At 46.0% G+C, this 18,944-nt stretch overlaps 1 protein-coding gene across 1 annotated transcript in view; it reads right to left on the bottom strand.

Moving 5' to 3' along the window:
- Window positions 1-8,665: 8,665 nt before the first annotated feature.
- Window positions 8,666-18,944, bottom strand: part of SPCS3 (signal peptidase complex subunit 3) — a 502,901-nt gene continuing 492,622 nt past the window's right edge. The window contains exon 5 of the mRNA XM_044062522.1: window positions 8,666-9,049. Within this exon, the coding sequence (XP_043918457.1) occupies window positions 8,917-9,049 (133 nt within the window). The 3' untranslated portion in view covers window positions 8,666-8,916. The remainder of the gene's footprint in view (window positions 9,050-18,944) is intronic.

The following is an 18,944-nucleotide window of genomic DNA, read 5'->3' as shown; positions in this document are numbered from 1 at the left end:
TTGGGTTGAATCCCAAAGCTAAGGAAGGGGGGAGGTATCATAGAGAGTTAGTGGAGGCTATAAGGCCCTGCAGAACTGCAGTGGCGAAGCCCGCCCTGGTCTTAGAGTAAAGAGGTAAGTGATGGTGTTTGGTAAAGGTGTGTACTGAACTCCAAGTTGCAGCTTCTAAAATCTCCTTGGTTGGAACCCCCCTTAGAAAGGCTGTAGAGGTAGCTGTTGCCCTGGTAGAGTGGGACCTAATGGTAGCAGGAACTGGTTTCCCATGATGAGTATAGCAGAAACGTATGCAATGACCTATCCATTTAGAAATGGTTTGCTTTGATATAGCCTTCCCTTGAGTAGCTGTAGCATAGGATACAAAGAGCTGGTCAGATTTTCTGAAAGCCTTAGTTTTGTTCAAGTAGTAACGAAGTTGCCTGTGAATGTCCAAGGAATGCAGGAGTCTCTCACCTTTGTTCTGTGGATTTGGGAAGAAGGTGGGTAAGTGGATGGTTTGATTTAAAGCCACGCTGGAAACCACCTTAGGCATAAAGGAAGGATTAGTTCATAGAGAAACTCTGTCCTGATGAAAAATGAGGAAAGGTTTCACTGCCATTAGTGCCTGTAGCTCTGAGACACTTCTAGCTGAAGTTATTGCTAGCAGCAGGGCAGTTTTCCATGATAGGAACTGAAGATCTGCAGAGAAAGCTGGTTCAAAGGGAGGCAGTGTTAGTTTTTCCAGAACAAAATTGAGGTCCCATGTAGGTATAGGAGCTCTCCTGGGTGGTCTAATGTTTTTTGCCCCTCTGAGGAACTGCCTTAGAAGAGGATGTGAAAATAAAGGTGGATCCGTGTTGTAGTGAGCTGAAATAGCTGAAGCATGGATTTTAATGGAGGAGAAAGAAAGTCCTTTGTGCAACATCTCAGCTAAATACTGTAGAATGTGAGGCATGTGAGGCTGAATTGTGTCTTGGTCTTTAGCTTGGTTCCAGGCACAAAACCTTTTCCATTTGTCCGAGTAAGCCTTCCTGGTGCTTGGTCTCCTGGCTTCCAGAATAACATTCAGAACTGCTTGGGAAAGAGGAGCTGGTTGTATGTTTAGTTGATTTGCCATGCAGCCAGATTTAAAGTTTTGAGCTGGCTGTGAAGAATCTGATTGTTTTGTTGTGTGAGCAAATGGGGGATTTGAGGCAATATCCATGGTGGGCTGTGGGCCATATTTCTCAATAGCGGGTTCCAGTGCTGGCGTGGCCAGTCTGGGGCTATGAGAATCAGTCGTGGTCTCTCCTTTTTGAATTTCAGAAGAACCTTTGTGAGGACAGGCAATGGAGGGAAGGCATATACTGTCAGGTTTTTCCAACAGAAAGAGAGTGCGTCCACTTTCCAAGCTTGATGGTGAAATGTCCTTGTACAAAATTTTGTTAGCTGATAGTTCTGAGGACTGGTAAACTGGTCTACGTCTGGAAGGCCCCATTTTTGAGTTATCATTGCAAATATTTGTGGATCTAGTTTCCACTCGTGGGGATCCTTGATGTTTCTGCTGAGGTCGTCTGCCAATGTGTTCTTCTGTCCTGGCAAGAACTGAGCTTGCAACTGAACTTCGTAAGCCAGAGCTGTGTTCCATAAGATCATTGCTTGCCTGCATAGAGGGTAGGAATGTGTACCCCCTTGTTTGTTTATGTACCACATTATTGTGGTGTTGTCCGTCTTTATTGCAAGTTGTCCTGGATGTAACAGATCCTTGAAGGTTGTCAGAGTTTTCTGTACAGCTAGCATCTCTTTTTGATTTATGTGCAGATTTCTTTGATCAGCAGTCCATAGGCCTCAAATGCAATGTCCTGCCATGTGTGCCCCCCAGGCGTAATCTGAAGCATCTGTTGTGATAGTTTGCCTGGCTGGGGGCAAGGTGAAAGGCTGACCCTTGTTGAGGTGACATGCCTGTGACCACCATAGAAATTCCTGTTGTAGGCAGGGGATGAGAGATATCATTGTGTCCAAGCTGTGGCTGTGTTGAGACCATACGCTTTTTAGTTACCACTGTAATTTCCTCATATGCAGCTTTGCAAATGGTATTATTAGTATGCAAGATGCCATGAAGCCCAAAGCCTGCAGAAATTTTCTTGCAGTTAATTGGGTCTTTGTTGCCATTGTCCTGAAATATTGAGTCAGTTGTAGTGGTTTGTCTGGCTAAGATAAGCCTTCTGGGCCGTTGTATCCAAGCTGGCACCCAGGAATGTCATTTTTTGTGAGGGTACTAGTTTTGACTTCTTTTCGTTTACTGTGTACCCCAGGCAGTTTAGTAGATGCTTTACAAAGGCCAGATGATGTAGGAGAATGTCTTTGCTTTCTGCTTGGATGAGGCAGTCGTCCAGGTATGGATACATTTGAATTCCTCTTTGTCTGCAGTATGCAATTACTGGTGCCAGGCATTTTGTGAAGACTCTGGGCGCAGTAGATAAGCCAAAGGGCAGTGCAGAGAATTGGTAATGGGTTGAACCTGCAATGAAACGGAGGTATTTTCTGCAACTTTGTCTGATTGGGACATGCAGGTATGCCTCGTTGAGGTCCAACGTTACTAGCCATGCTTCCTTGCCCAACATGGGAAGTAGCTGCTGTAGAGTTAGCATCTTGAATTTGGGTACTTGTAAGTGCTTAGAATTGAAAGGTCCAGAATTTGTCTCCAGGCATTGTCCTTTCTGGGCACTAGAAAGAGTCTTGAATAAAATCCTTGGCCTTGCTCTCAAGTAGGTACCAGTTGAATGTCTCTCATGTCCAAGAGAGCTGTAATTTGCTTTTGTGCCTCTGCCCATTGATTTTGTAGCAGGTTTGGCATTCCTCTTTTCATTGGCAAGGTGTGAAAGTGGAATCTGTATCCTCGTAAAATTATGTCTAGGACCCATTTGTCCTTTGTGACACTGTGCCAGTTGTCTGCAAAAAAGTTTCCCCCCCCAAGGGGGCTGCCAAGAGAGTACTGCTTGGCCAGATGAGGTGCAAGTCATTGAGATTGCCTTCTGGTGGATTGAGACCTGTCTTCTCCTCCATTCTGTGTTGTAGTGCCCCATTGGCGAGGCTTATACTGGGCTTGTGATTGTCCTCTGCCCCTTGGGTGTATGTATTTACCCCTCTGTGGTCTGTCAGTAGCTGGAAAGGACCAATTTTTTGTTGGCCAGTTTCTGCTGAAGCGAGCGGGTTGTACCTGTAGGAAATCCTTGACTGTCTGCATAGATTTTGCCTTATCCTCCATTTTCTTTAAAACGTCTTCTGCTTTAACTCCAAAAAGCACATCCTGCTGTAAGGGAGCATCTAGTAATTTTGCTTTAACATGATCAGGCAGAGTTTGTTCCTTTAACCAAGCATGCCTACGTAATAACAGACCCAGTGACAGCTGCTCTGCAGGAAGCCTCCAAAGAATCAAACCCACATTGTAAGGTATGTTTGCCCACCTGCTCAATGGCGTGCAACAGATCCTGTACTTCTTTCAATTCAGATTGTTGAGGGAGAGTGGTTATTCTTTGCTTTAACTGAGAGATTAGGAATTGCTGATATTTAAGCATGTGAAATTGGCAATTCAGTGCCCTCATAGCTAGTGTGGCTGAGGTGTAAACCTTTTCCCCCACCTGTCTAGTGCTCTGGAATCCCTCTCAGAAGGTACTGGGTTTTTAGCCATAGAAGCCTTAGCCCCCTTGGGACCCTGGGAGATAGTCTCTGGGTCAGCTGCAGGGCTTTTGTAAAGAAATTTGAGGGAATCAGGCACTCTATAGTATCTGTCAGGCTTAGCCGGAGCAGGAGGTAGAGAGTCTGGGTTCAAACTGGATTCTAAATAAACATCATCCACAATGTCCAAAACTGGTGGGATGGCAAGTGGTCTGTGTTGGGGGAGTAAAAGAAACTCTCTGAGCCTTTTCTTCGAGTCAGAGTAGTCCTGACCTGCCCAGTGAAAATGTTCCCTCATAGTGTGTAAAGTTTCCCCAAAGGAGTAGTCTTCAGGAGGAGAAACTGAGGGAATAGAGTCCTCAGCATCAGAATCTTCATAAGGAGAGAAGGAATAATCTTGGTCCTCAGAGGAGTCTGAAGAAATGGACAGTTGTTCAGAGGATGCATTATCTTCCTCTTGTCTAGGCCTTTTGTCAGGAGGGGGCTGGGAACCCCTGATTAAAGAAATCAAATCTTCAGCCATTTTGAGCATCTGTTTCTTAGGCATGGGGCCTTGAACAGGAGACTGAAGTGCAGTCCTTTTAGAAGGAGTCTTTGACTTAGAAAATGTTTTAATGGTGAGAGTCGTCGGTCTGAAAACACCTTCAGAAACAGATGGCGTTTCTGTAGCACCGACGTCTTTTGAAGCAATGTCGTCGGAAGGACCTGAACTAAATGGCTGCGTCAGCCTGGTGCCTTCCGCCAAAATTTCTGTAGCGGTCTCGGGTTCCAGATCTGCGGTAGTCAGGGGCTGCGTCAGAGCCTCACTGAGGACTGGAGAACCGGAGACCGGATCAGCCGAGGCCTCTGAGTCTGGCTTAGGTCTGGACTGTCTGACCTTATCCCTGCGTTTTTTGTGCACGCCGGTAGTCGGTTGCTCCGACGGCATGGTGTAGTTAAATTTCCTACCGAAGTAGTGTCGTGCGAAATCAAAGCGTCTTAATAGTACGCTTATTAAACCTAGCACAAAACAGACAAGAAGTGACGTCGTGGTCTGGGCCTAGGCAAGGTATGCAATAAGAATGAAAATCCTTATGAGGTATTTGCTTCCCACAAGAAATACAATTGTTAACTTTTTCTGACATCGGTCTGAGGCAAGAAAAATTTCCCCAACGGGGTACTTAGCTTTATAGAAGACTTCGGTCTGAAATTCGAAAATATCAGGAGTCGGCCGACCGGCACTTGCGAACTGCTTCTGCTTCGGGCACCGCGCGGCAAGAAAGACTGAAGAAAATGGCGTTGGTTGCACTATATATACCCCTGGCGCACTGACATCAGGGAAGAGGCGACAGCAACCGACGCCGGACCAAGACTTTGGAATTCCGGCCGACTGCGGGACCGCCTGACGACAGGATAACCCAAGTGTGATGACTGCAGCAGGGTAACACGATGAACATCTGACAATCGCCCTCATAGCTAAGGTAGCAGATGTGTAAACCTTTTTTCCCTATCTATCCAGTGCCCAAGAATCTCTATCAGAGGGGGTTGGGATTTTTGCAGTGGAAGCCTTTACTCCTTTGGGACCCTGTGAAATAGTTTCTGGGTCTGCAGCAGGGTTTTTAAAAAGGAATTTATGAGAGTCAGGAACCCTGTAATATCTGTCAGGCTTAACAGGAGCTGGAGGTAAGGAGTCAGGGGTAAGACTAGACTCTCAAAACACATTATCTACAATGTCTAACACAGGTGGAATGGCTAGTGGCCTGTGTTGAGGTAGTAAAATGAAATCCCTGAGCCTCTTTTTAGAGTCTAAAAAATCTTGGCTCTCCCAGTGGAAATGCTCCCTCATGGTATGCAAGGTTTCCCCAAAAGAATAGTCCTCTGGAGGAGAAGCTGAAGGTATAGATTCTTTAGCATCAGAATCCTCATTGGGGAGGGGGGGGGGTATTCCTGATCAGAAGAGGAATCAGAAGAAATAGAAACCTGATCTGAAGATTCATAGTCAGTCTCTTGCCTAGGCCTCTTATCAGGAGGGTTCAGGTAATTAAGTCTTCGGCCATTTTGAGCATCTGTTTTTTGGGCATAGAGGCCTATCCATGTGGCTCTTGAGTTTGTTTCTTTGCTTTAGAAGGTGCTTTAGCCTTTGCCTTTGAAGCTGAGGTTGGTTTAATGTAAAGATGTTTAGGTCTGAATACACCCTCAGAAGCCAGTGCCTGCTCAGCGGCTCCAGACCCATCTGAAGGAATAGTATCAGAGGCTCCAATACCTTGAGTTTTCAGCGGCATGGCCGACTCCACGTGGGAGTCGGTAGCGGCCTGCGACTCTAAAGTAGCAGGTGTCAGGGGCTGCGAAAGCACCTCAAGAACCGGCGACTGGCTTAGGAGAAGCGTCATAGTCAGTTTTGGGCCTCTGTTGTCTATCTCTCTCCCTTTCTTTGCGTTTTTTGTGAACGCCGGTAGTCGGATGGCTATCCGACGACATTTCTGGATAATTAAACCGGATTCTAAAATAGTTTAAAGCAAAATCATACCGACGCTTAATAGTGCGTTGGTTAAATGTAGCACAAAACTGACAACCAGAAACGTTGTGATCAGGGCCTAGGCAAGGAATACAGTAAGAATGAAAGTCCTTATGAGGTATTTGCTTTCCACAAGAAATACAATTATTTACTTTTTCTGACATCGGTCTGGAGCAAGAAAAAAGTTTCCCCAACGGGGTACTTAGCTTTATTAAGGACTTCGGATCTGAAAGTCGAACACGAAAATCTCAGGAGTCGGCCGACCGGCACTTGCGAACTGCTTCTGCTTCGGGCACCGCACAGCAAGAAAGACTAAAGAAAATGGCATTGGCCGCATCTTTTATACCCCCCGATGACCTGACGTCAGGGAAGGGGCGACAGCAGCCGACGCAGGACCCAGGACTTTGGAATTCAGGCCGACTGAGGGCAACCTGCCAGTAGGATTACCCAAATGTAAAGACTGCAACAGTGAAACACGAAGAACATCTGGAACCTGTTTGTTCACAGGCTTAAGACTGGAAGATTTACCTGCAAGTCTGAAGGACTCGGGAGGCCTGGCAACCGCCGAAGTTGCAGCCAAAATTGTCGGTATGAGTTTGCTGTTGGAACGAAGACCGGAGGCCTCAGACACCCGAGTCAGCTTAGCAGCTCCGGATCCAGCTGAAGAGGCAACAGGCGGAAGGTCAGAAGGCAAAATGGAAGCCGGAGGCCTGGGGACCTCTGAAATGGTCTCAACTGAGGCCTTCGGTTGAAAATCTGCGGGCTGCAAAGGTGCCTCACTGGCTACCGCATGACTGTCGAAAAACTCATCAGAGGACTTGACCTTCGGAAGCCTGTCGCGGTCCTTATCCTTATGTTTCTTTGGGATATCCGAAGCTTGAAGACCAGTGGATGCCATACAAGCAAACTTAGGCCAAACTCCAAAATGTTTAACTAAAAGCTTAGCATGACGACTAATAGTACGCGGATTAAAGGAAGCACAGACCTCACAATTAGGAACTTCGTGATCAAGGCCTAAACAGATAATACAATAGGAATGAAAATCTCTATGGGGAATCTGCTTTCCACAGGCAAGACAATTATTAACTTTTTCTGACATTCGTTAAGGCAAGAAAAGAGGATCCCCAACGGGGTACTTAGCTGTAGTTAACTTCAACTTGTAGTTGGAAACAAAAAAGTAGACTGCCGACCGGCACTCATGCAAGAAATGCTTCTGCTTTGGGCTCCGCGGCAAGGAAGACTGAGGAAGTGATGTCAGCTGCCTCCTTTTGTATCAGACGCCCTGACGTCCTTTACAACAGACGACAGCCGACGTCATTTTTACTTACCTTTGGTATTCAGGCGGATCGAGGGCTACCGGGAGCCGGATAACCCATTGGTTAGGACTACAACAGTGAAACAGATCCGGGGAGAAGGCAGGTTTCAAATCAGCAGAAATGGTCAGGGACTGAATCAAAGATTGACTTCAGCCCGGAGTTGAAATGGGGGCAGTCAGGTACAGGGTATGAGAGACCTTAGGAGTCAGGCCAGAAATTGACATAAGATCTTTCTTGACTTTCTAGCTATTTTAATCTTTTCTTTTTCCTTTGTCTTTTCTCTCCTATGCTTCTCTGGTGACTTGTCTGATGTTTTTTGGATTGATGTGAGCTAGACAATGCAGCACTGGTTCTCCCACCAATAGCAGGAAGACCACCCTTTAAAAGAAGCTTGGACTGCTGGTCTGAAAGGGTCAAAGTGAAGGAGGAAAACAATGCTCAAGCCTCTTCCAAATGAACTGTCTCTGCCAACAAAAACACATGACATGCATGTCTTGGGATTGTTGCCTTGTGTTTGCATGCTGAGCTCTTCTGAAAAAAGGAGGCCTTGCCAAACATCCTGTAAAGAAGAGTACAACAAGCAAAATACAACTAACACTCAAGAAGACACCTTTGCATTAATCCACTGACTATTCTAACACTAAAAGTTTTTTCATTTTTTGTTTATAACAGAAGATTCCAAAGGGACGGAAGAAAAAATGGTGGAAGCCACCAATAAGAATAAGCACTTGACAAAAAAGGAGGGTAAACCCAAGAAGAGTAATATGGAGTAAAGGTAGGAATTGTGTGTCAAAATAAGTACCAACCTTAACTAACAAGAAAAAGTACACTTATCTTTGAAAAAAAAATAACACCTTGACACTTGCTAAGAACGCATTTTATGAAAAATAATAAACAATAACTCTACCTTTGTGTATTTTATGATGAAACATTTCTTCTTGTGTAATAAAGATGATATTAAAAGCAAAGTCATACTTTTGATGAATCCAGAAACCTCAGGAGCAATTGTGTAATCAGAGGCTTTAGAGCAAATTCTAGTATGAATGATTCACCTAACAGAAGTACAGTCTAACAACATCCTCAAGAATGCTGCCTGGAAGACCCTCACAACTCCGCTGTCACCCACAGTACAGTACATATATATATTATTTTTTTTTTCATAAAAAAACAAAAACAAATGATTAACTTAAATGTAGAATGAACTAAGTAAAATAAACTGGACAGTGGTACATAACACTTTATTTACTACAGACAACTGAAGACCACATCAACATATAAAAAAAGATGACATTATTTTTTATAATATTTTTTACTACTTGGTCCATGTTTAAATCTGTTGAATAACCAGAAAGGGCAAAGGCAATGACACAAATGAATCGAAAACTGTTTTCAAAACTGTATAGGATGCATCTGTACAAAATGCTGAATTCAGGTATCCAATTCTAGACTATTCTCTGGCCAAAATGCATGTCCTTAATAGCTCCTTGCCATTTCGTATGCATCTGGAAATGGAACAGAAATGTGTCCTTCACCAGTCACAAGAGGAAGGAGGCCTGCATTTGGTATGACATTCCATGATAAAGTCAAAGTGATGTTTTTATTTCCCCTATTAGAAAAAAAAAGTTCAGTTTACTTTAATATTCAGAAAACAAAACTTGTGAACAAACCACAACTACCAAGATACAAAGATGCAATTACACTATGCATTGAAAACTACAAAAATGGAACATTGTCATTCTACACTTAACTACAGAACACTGCCCTTGAAAAACTACAAATACAAAAATGAAAGCATTCATATGCAGTTAACTCTAGAAATCGAAAATTAGGAGGAGTCCCAAGTTTCAAACCATGCATAAGGGTCCTGGGATGGCATTCTACTGCAAAATAGCAATTGCAGTGCACAAAACATGTATTTTTGTCAATCATATTTTATTAATTTGACATTTGTTGACTGGGTTAGTCCGACTGGGACAGAGCCCTTTTTCAACTGGAGACCCGGGGAGAAAAGCTTCACAGTAAAAACATTCAAACTGAGCTGAAATATAATACACAATCACATAGACAAACAATAACAAGTTAACATACATAGCAAACAGAATATACATTTCAGCATGAGAAGGTACAGAGGAAGTACAGTTGTGTATGCTTACCATAAATATATGTTCGAGTGTATTCACTGTTGCAGTCATCACATTTGGGTTATCCCTGCCAGGGTAGCCCTCGGCCGGCCCGAATACCAGAGGCTTAGTATTTCTGCGATGGTTGCTGTTGCTTCAGGACTGACGTCAGGTCATCAGTAGTATAAATTAAGGCAGCCAACACCATTACATCAGTTTTTCTTGCCCTGTCAGGAGCCCCCAAGTGTGGTCTGCCAGAGAGTTTAGAGAACCTGGCAGGAACTGTGCTAACAGGTGGAGTTGCATGGCAGAGGCTGTGTGCCAAAGGGTCAAGGCCAGCCTGCACAGAGGGTAGGAGCGAGTCCCTCCCTGCTTGCTGATATACCACATCACAGTGGTGGTGTCGGTTTTCATCAGGAGAGCTCCTGGGGAGAGAAGGGGGGCTTGAAAGCTGTGAAGGCGTGCTGGACAGCTATCATCTCTTTTTGGTTGATCTGCAGATGGATTTGCTGTGGGCTCCATTGGCCCTGTATGCAACTGCTGTCCAGGTGTGCACCCCAGTCATAGTCTGTGGTGAGGGTCTGGGTGGCGGGGGGTGGTGAGAAAGGTAGTCCCTTGTTGTGGGAGCATGCTGCTGCCCACCAAAGAAATATTTTTCTGAGGCAAAGTATCATGGGAATAAAAGTTTCCAAGTGTTGACACCAAAGGCTTTTTAGGTACCACTGACGTTTCCTCATATTGCAGTCTGGCACATGGAATGAGTACAATACAAGATGCCCTAAACCCCAGAGCTTGCAGGATTTTTGTGGCAGATAACTGGGGTCTGGTGGCTAGTCTGGAGCAGGATAATATCACACCAGGTCAACGGACAGCTCATATTAATGTAAATCAACTTATTGGTGCAGTTAATTTATCGGAACAAGGACGAGCCATCAGAAGAACTGAGACGGTTCCTAGTCAAAACAACTCGAATGAGCACCGGATTACACAAGAAAGAAATGAGCCCGTAATTACCAACAGATGCCCAATTGCAATACAACAGAATGGTACGCCAGTTTTAAATACACCAGTTATAAATTTACAAGATTGGTTATCGGCACCTATAGGTTTATAGGAAGAAAGTAGAACCAATAATAATATGCTTCAAGACAATAATTTGGAGAAATCACTCGCCGACTTATTGTCCCTTTTAGATTCTAAAATGTTGAAACATAAAAAACTCAATTTAGAGATTGAATACTTTCAGGAATGTCTTAAATATGAAATTGTCCCAAAAGACCTTAGGACTTGGAGATATCCCACAGGCCTCATACCTGGATCAACATTCCATCAGGATTTAACTAATTTATTCAACCAGCATGGGTTGCAATTATTACAAGTCATGATTAAACATTATACAATAATGATGCGAGATTTGCAATCGGAGATTGAAATGATAAACAAATTAATGATCACATTGATTTCACTAGATATAAATACGATTACCAACGTGTTTTTCAGAGCATTGAACAACATTTACAAAAAATAAAAATAACTAAAATCAAGAAATTACAGATGGATCAAGCACAATACAAAGCAGGGACAGCTTATCCCATGCCATCAACGATGCAGATTCAACCTAATAATCAAAATCCTAATAATGGAGAAATTTTACATATAAATGAAGAAGCTGATGTAGTTACAACATCAGCTAATTTGCATCCATCTACATCATATGGCAATAATAATGTAAATAATACACCAGAAGATAGTTTAAGGAGAAGTGACAGAATAAAAGAACGAAATAATAACAACAATAATGGGAACACTAATGAACAAGGATGTAACCAACAGGCATCTACTTCTTATGGGGGTCAGGGTTTTCAACGACGGAACCAGAGGAAACAATGGAACAGGAGGAAGAACCACAACCACAAGAGATGATATATCATAACGAATCAAATCCTATGACAATAGTAAAAAATACACAAGATTTTCTCATTTACAATTTTTCCTCATTCGTTGTGACAGAAGAAATGGCTAATATTTTAGCAAAAGGATCAACTTTTGTTCCATCTCATAAGATGAATTTAGCACAAACCTGTGATATCAAGTTTTTTGTAAGAAAACTAAATTTAAAACAATTATTGGGAGAATCTAATGTGATGGATAATTCGCTAAGAGTGGCCATTTGCTATAATCTCCCCTTACATCCTACAATTCACACTTTTGAAAAAATGTGTGAGATTGATTTAAGGCAATTGGACCAAAAAAGTAGAAATCACACATATAATTTATCTAAAGATGAGAGAGATAATATCCAGCTCCTTATATCAACTGATGTCAGAATTATGAATCCGGATAAGGGGGGCGGATTAGTAATTATGGATAGATTGGACTATAATAACAAAATTAAAGACATCTTGTGTATGGATTCATATGAGCAATCATCTCCGAGCGAATATAATAGCTCTAATCAATTTATCAGAAGTTATTTTAATGAATTACTCATTGAGGCAAGAATTGACTCACAAGAATTTAACTATTTGTTGATGGATGCCCCTAAAGTACCAACAATTTTCGGAGTCCCTAAAATCCATAAAGACACTAACAACCCACCATTTAGGCCAATAGTGGATGGGAGAAGATCCTCCACATATGCTTGTGCAAAATACGTGGATGGAATCTTAAAGACATATGTTTCATTAGATGAGTGGATATTAAAAGATTCATGGGACTTTTTGAACAAAATAAATAACACCATCTACCAAGAAGATAATTTTTTAACAGTGGATGTGAAAGAACTCTATTCCAGCATACCTCACCAATTAGGTATAGATTGGGTACAAGAAAATATACGTCAAAAAAACGCAGAACCAAGTGAAATAGCTCTAGTAGGAGAATTATTAGACATCATTTTGTCTTTGACATCATTTTGTCTTATAATTTCATTCTCTTCGAAAATAAGAAGTTATGTACTCACCATAACGTTCCATCTGAGTAGGTAGATTCATTTGTCGGCAACCTGTGGGTCTTGGATCCGAGCCGGCAACTTGTTTCAAGCTAATGGATCCGAGCTCCTCCCCTCACCCATAATCCCCTGCTAACCCTCCATGATCTCAGATCGAGTTTGCCCCTCAATATACACCCAAAAACGGGTATCCAACTAAAATAGATCCGAAGAAGGCCAGGGGGAAGGAGGGGGGGATGGTTGCAGACAAATGAATCTACCTACTCAGATGGAACGTTATGGTGAGTACATAACTTCTTAATCTGAAGTAGGGAGTTCATTTGTCAGGAAACTGTGGGACAGAGTCCCCAGCTACCTGAACCTTGTGTGGCCATCATGGAAGGATATTGCGAAGCACCGCAGAGCCAAAGGATGCTCTCCCTCTAGAAATCACGTCCAGTTTGTAGTGGTTAATAAAGGTATGAGATGAAGCCCAAGTGGCTGCCGAACAAATATCATCCAATGGAACTCTAGACTTGAAGGCCGCAGAAGTAGAGATGGAACGAGTGGAATGTGTGCAAACTCCTTCGGTGCGGTCTCCCAGAGGCTTGGTACGCCAATAGGATACATTGAGAAATCCAGCGTGATAGAGATACTTTTGATATTGCTTTCCCCAAATTAAATTTGGCAAAGGAAACAAACAGCTGGTCGGATTGTCTATGACCAGCTGTTCTATGAGTATAAAAGCGAAGCTGCCTATGAACATCTAATGAGTGCAGCTTGTACTCTCCTTTATTCTGATGGTTTCTGATGCTATCTTGGGAAGAAAAGAGGGATTGATCCTGAGGTACACTCTGGCTGGGTGAAAGATCAAATAAGGAGGCTTCACAGAAAGAGCTTGAAGTTCAAACTCTTTTGCTGAAGTGATGGCTACAAGGAATGCTGTTTTCCAGGACAAGAATTTGAGATCTACTGAAGCAGTGGGTTCAAAAGGTGGAGCAGTCAAGGCTTGAAGAACTAGTGAAAGATCCCATGGTGGTACAGCTTCTTTTATAGGGGGTCTAAGCAAGAAGGTGCCCTTGAGAAAGGTTTTACACAACTTGGCCGACATCAAAGGCCCTGTATCATGTCCCACATGGTAATGTGAGATGGCTGCCAATTGCACTTTGACAGTTGAACAACTAGCGCCTTCCTGAAAATGTTCGGTTAGGAAGTCTAATACGGACGGAAGAGGAGCCGTAAAGGGATCTAGATCATGATGCTCCGCCCAGATGGAGAAACGTTTCCATTTACTGCGGTACACTTTCCTGGTGGAGAGCTTATGCGCTGCCACAAGGATGGCTTTTGGGAGATTAGATCCGGACTGGGATCCAGAATCCAAGGAGGATTCACTAGGTGAGACCACAGGTAAGGGAAACGAATTTGCCGAGGCCAGAATGGGGCAATGAGGATCATCCTGCTCCCCAACCATGAGGCTTTCTGTAAGAGTTGCAGCATCAGGGGTAGAGGAGGATAGGCATTAAAGTAGACCGGGTGGCCAAGCATGCACCAGAGCATCTCTTGGAGTTTCCCCTGGAGGGAAAATCAGAGCGAAGAAATTGCCGCATTTGGTGTTTGAGGGAGACGCAAAAAGATCGCAGCAGGGTTGCCCCCATATTGCGAATATCTGCTTTGCTACTAGTGGATTGAGAGACCACTCATACGGGGTAAGAAGGGTGCGACGGAGTTTGTCCACTAGGATGTTGGTCTGTCCCAGAATGTGTGTTGCAATCAGAAAGCGGTTGGTGGAGATCGCCCATTCCCACACTCTCATGGCTTCGCGGCATAGAGGGTAAGATCTGGTTCCCCCTGTTTGTTGATGTACCAGACAACCGACATGTTGTCTGACTGAATTGCAATCGTTCCTATGGGGAGGGGATCCTGAAGTGCTTGCAAAGCGAACAGCACCGCTCTCATCTCCAGAACGTTGATATGCAGGGAGGTCTCTGTGTCGTTCCACGTGCCTTGGACTGTCCTGCCTGAATAATGCCCCCCCCCGAGGCGGGAGGCGTCCGTGGTCACCTTGGGGAGAGGTGCAGAAGGGACGGCCCGTATGGAGGTCCGAAGCTTGGAGCCACCATAATAGAGCCCTCCTGCAAGCCTTGCTGATAGCAATGGGGTGGTGAAGAGGAAGGGATAGAAAGGACCATTGCACTAGAAGTGTCCATTGCAGTACCTGCATGTTCAGACAGGCGCATGGAAGGAGCGTAATCGCTGCCGCCATGGAGCCTAGTGCCCTCAGGACCAATTCCGCTGGTGAAGTCTCTGACTGGAGGATAGCCCGCACATGGAGTTGCAAATTCCGGATTCTCTCAGAAGTTAGAAAGGCACGTAGCTCTCTGGTGTCTATTTTGGCTCCTATGAATTCTATGACTTGTGTCGGGGCCAGAAGGGATTTGTCGGCATTGATGGTGATGCCTAACTGTGGGGCTAGGCGGAGAAAGAAATCTCTGGCTGAGCAAAGTAGATGCCTTGTTGGGGCGGTCAGGAGCCAGTTGTCCAGGTACGGAAAGACCTGTATTCCCTGGTGTCTCAGGTGGGCCGCAATCACTGCTAATACCCTGGTGAACACCCTGGGGGCTGTGGTGAAGCCAAAGGGAAGGACCCTGAACTGGTAGTGACTGGCTCCCAGCCGGAAGCGGAGGAACCTCCTGGATCGTCTGTCCATTAGAATGTGGTAGTAGGCATCCTTGAGGTCTATAGAGCACATCCAATTGTTCTCCCTTAGAAAGGGGAGAACAGATTGAAGAGTGACCATTCGGAATTTTCCCTTGGTTACTGACAGGTTCAAGCGGGAAAGGTCTAGAATCGGTCTCAAGTCCCCCGGCTTTTTTGGCACCAAAAAGAACCTGGAGTAGAACCCTAATCCGAGCTGGTCTTGGGGGACGGGCTGGATGGCTCTTTTTCTTAGCAGCTGCTGAATTTCTGCGGCTGCAGCCTCACTCTGATCGGGTGGTACATCGGGGAGGTTCTTGAATTTGGGGACATGGAGTAATGGTATTTTGTACCCTCTGGATATAATGCGAAGCACCCAGCGGTCTGTTGTGGTGGACTCCCATGCCACTAGGTGCTCCGAGAAGTGCCCCCCGACTGCCTCCAGAGTGGAGCAGCCGGGCAACCCTTTAGGGCTACTGCGTGGGCCGTTCAGAGAAAGGTTCTCTGGACCCAAAGTTTTTCGGAGCCCCTCTGCCCCTGGGGCGGCGTCCCCCCTGTCCTCCTCTGCCACGAAGGACTGGTTGTCCGGAGCGGGTTGGGAATGTTGCGATTTCCGGAACCACATCTTCTTCTGACCCTTTTGGTTCTTCAAAAAGGACCGCTGGGGAGCAGAGAAGCGGACTCCGACGGCAGACAACGTCTTCCCATCTTTCTCGCTCTGGACAAGTGTCTCGCGAACCGTTTTGCCAAATAGGGCAGAACCATCGAAAGGGCGTCGCAAAAGACGCTTTAAAGGCTCCGCAAAGTCACAATGATGGAGCCAGGCCTGACGCCTCATGACTAGGCCTGCTCCGCTAGCCCTAGCGGCTCCCTCTGTGGCGTGGGACAATAGCCGCATAGAGGTATTTGAAATTGATCTCAGAGTGGCCATTCGGGTGGAGTACAATTGCTTGTCATCCGACATGGACTCAGGAGGAGGCAGCGTATTCTTTGATAAGATCCCGCTGCATCCTGATGACATGTGCCATATAGTTCAGAGACCTTACTGAGAAGGTCGCTGAACTAAAAACTCGCTTCCCTAAGCGGTCCATCGAGCGGGACTCCTTGCTTGGTGGATGGACTGAGGGGCTCTCCTGAGCCAGTTCCCTCTTCGTGGCTGCCGCCATCAACATGGCATCTACGGGGGGGCCCTTACTCCAGTGCGATCCGTCTGAGGGGGGCTAAGTATTCTGTCCGGGCGTTTTGGTATTGGCTCCACGGTGTTCGGATCCTTCCACGCCCTGGTGGTAATGAGGTCCACCAGGTGGTCGGCCGGAGGGGATACCCAAGAGGTAGACGGGCCTGCTTCGAATGCCTCCAGAAACACGGACTCGTCGGAGGAAGACTTGGGGGCAAACCACCCACCTCTGATCCTCAGCATCTTCATGATGTCTCCAAAGGAGACATCCTCAGGGGGTGATCATGGGGAGCCTTCCCCTTCCTCCAAGTCCATGTCCTCAGTTAAGGACTCAGGGGAGTCCACGTGCCTCCTCTTGCAATTATGCTTCCGGGGCACTTCCTCGGGGAGGCTGTCCCAGGAGGCCTCTCCAGCAACATCCTGTTCCAATGGAACTATCTGTGACATTGAAGCAGGCTGTCCTTTTGGCCGGGTGATGGAAGCCTGGCCCAGCAGAGAGGGAGTGCAGGGAGGAGCCGATACAAGGACCGGGGGTCCGGATGCTCTCAACAGAGCCTTCTCCACAACATCGAAAGCCAAGGGGGAACCACTCTCTCTTGGATCCGAAAGTCGGCTCCCACTCGGATCCGATGAAGGGATCGGAACCGGCGCCGAGACCATCGGATCCGAAGGACCAGTGCGCTCTGACCTGGACGGAGCTGAAGGCACACTGAATCCCTCGGATCCGAAGCTCGGGCCACGGCTCCGAGAGGTCGGATCCGACAGGCTCGAGAGCAGGGTCGGATCCGAAGTACCAAGTACTGTCAGCACCGACCCACCCCCGGCTCCAACGCTGCTCGGCTCCAAACGCTCCGAACCTGGATAGCGGGTCGGAGAAGGAGCAATAGGATGGAAAAAAGGTGTTGAGCTCCCGAAGGGGCAGGCAAGAGCACTCCCATCTGCAGCTGGGCCTGGATGAACCTTCGCATCATCCGGTCCAAGTCTGCATCGGACATACTAAAGGTCGATCTCGAAGAGGTCACCGAGGCAGGCCTGGAATGCTGTCTCGATGACCTCGATGGAGATCGGGCCTCCTCCTCCTCGGGCCCTGGGGAGAAACAAGGGGATCGGAGCCGAGGAGGAGACCACCTAAAAGCAGTGGAGGGAGAAGCCCGCTTAGCTGGCGGGCCGAAACGGAGGTCTCGGCCCACCGCTTGTGGTGCTTCTCCCTCCGTTTCTCCCTCGTGGCCTCCCTGTCCTCCAACACTTTAGCAGGAGTTTGAGTCCCGGACAGAGAAAGGGGGGCAGGAATGGCAGCAACCACAGCCTGTGGTGGAGCCACGGGAGCAGCGGAGGCCGGAGCCGAGTCCGGGGGTAAAAGTCCCGCCAAGACCAGCTTCGACCTCCGCTCTTTCAGTGCCCTGGGGTTGAAAGTACAGTTTTGTACCTACCATAAATGTAGATGTTCGAGTGCTAATACAGCTGCAGTCATAACAGATGGGTTCTCCTGCCGTCAGGCGGGTCCTCGGTCGGCTGAATTCCAAAGTCTAGGTCTGGTGTCGGTTGTCGTCGCTTCTTCCCCGACGTCAGTGCGACAGCGGTATAAAAGAACCAGCTGACGCCATTTTCTTCAGTTTTTCTTGCCCCAGATGTCAGGTGCCCCCAGAAGGAAGGCAATACATAAATTAGTGTAATAAAGCAATGCCATATAAACAAAATACAGTAGTGCAAGCAAATACATCATGAATGAATACCCCAATCTGGTTGCATGAGGATATGTCAGCCAATAGGCCTGTCCCAAGAGGGGAAGGAGGGAGGGAAACCTGGACTGCAGCTGTATTAGCACTCTAACATCTACATTTATGGTAGGTACAAAACTGTACTATGTTCATCGTGCATACAGCTGCAGTCATAACAGATGGGTAGAATCCCAAAGCTAAGAAAGGGGTGGTAGGCACTAGGTGGAACTAGGAGGAGCCAGAATGCCCTGCAAGACTGCAGTGGCAAAGCCCACTCTACATTTGGAGTATAGTGGAAGGTGGTAGTGCTTGGAGAAGGTATGCACAGAACTCCAAGTGGCTGCTTCTAAAATATCTTTGGTAGGAACTCCTCTGAGAAAGGCTGCAGAGGTAGTCGTGGCCCTTGTGGAGTGAGATCTGATGCCTGTAGGTACAGTTTTGCCATGAAAAGAATAGCAAAAGCGTATGCAGTGGGCTATCCATTTTGAGATTGTCTGTTTGGAAATTGGCTTTCCTTGAGCTCCTATAGCATAGGGCACAAAGAGCTGTTCTGATTTTCTGAAAGGCTTTGTTCTGTCCAAATAATAACGCAGTTGTCTGTGGATGTCCAAGGAATGTAGTAATCTCTCCCCTTTGTTTTGAGGATTAGGATAAAAGGTAGGTAAGTGTATGGCCTGATTCAAAGCTACCCTGGATACCACTTTTGGCATAAAGGACGGGTTGGTTCGTAAGGAAACTCTGCCTGATGGAAGATGATAAAAGGCTGCACAGCCATGAGAGCTTGTAGTTCCGACACTCTACAAGCTGAGGTAACAGCCAGAAGGAAAGCTGTTTTCCAGGACAAGTATTGCAAATCTGATGAG

This window comes from Protopterus annectens, chromosome 2.part1 (assembly GCF_019279795.1).
Source record: "Protopterus annectens isolate FY-2018-M chromosome 2.part1, PAN1.0, whole genome shotgun sequence".
In the NCBI taxonomy this organism is placed as follows: Eukaryota; Metazoa; Chordata; order Ceratodontiformes; family Protopteridae; genus Protopterus; species Protopterus annectens.
This window is presented reverse-complemented; position numbering and strand designations above follow the sequence as displayed.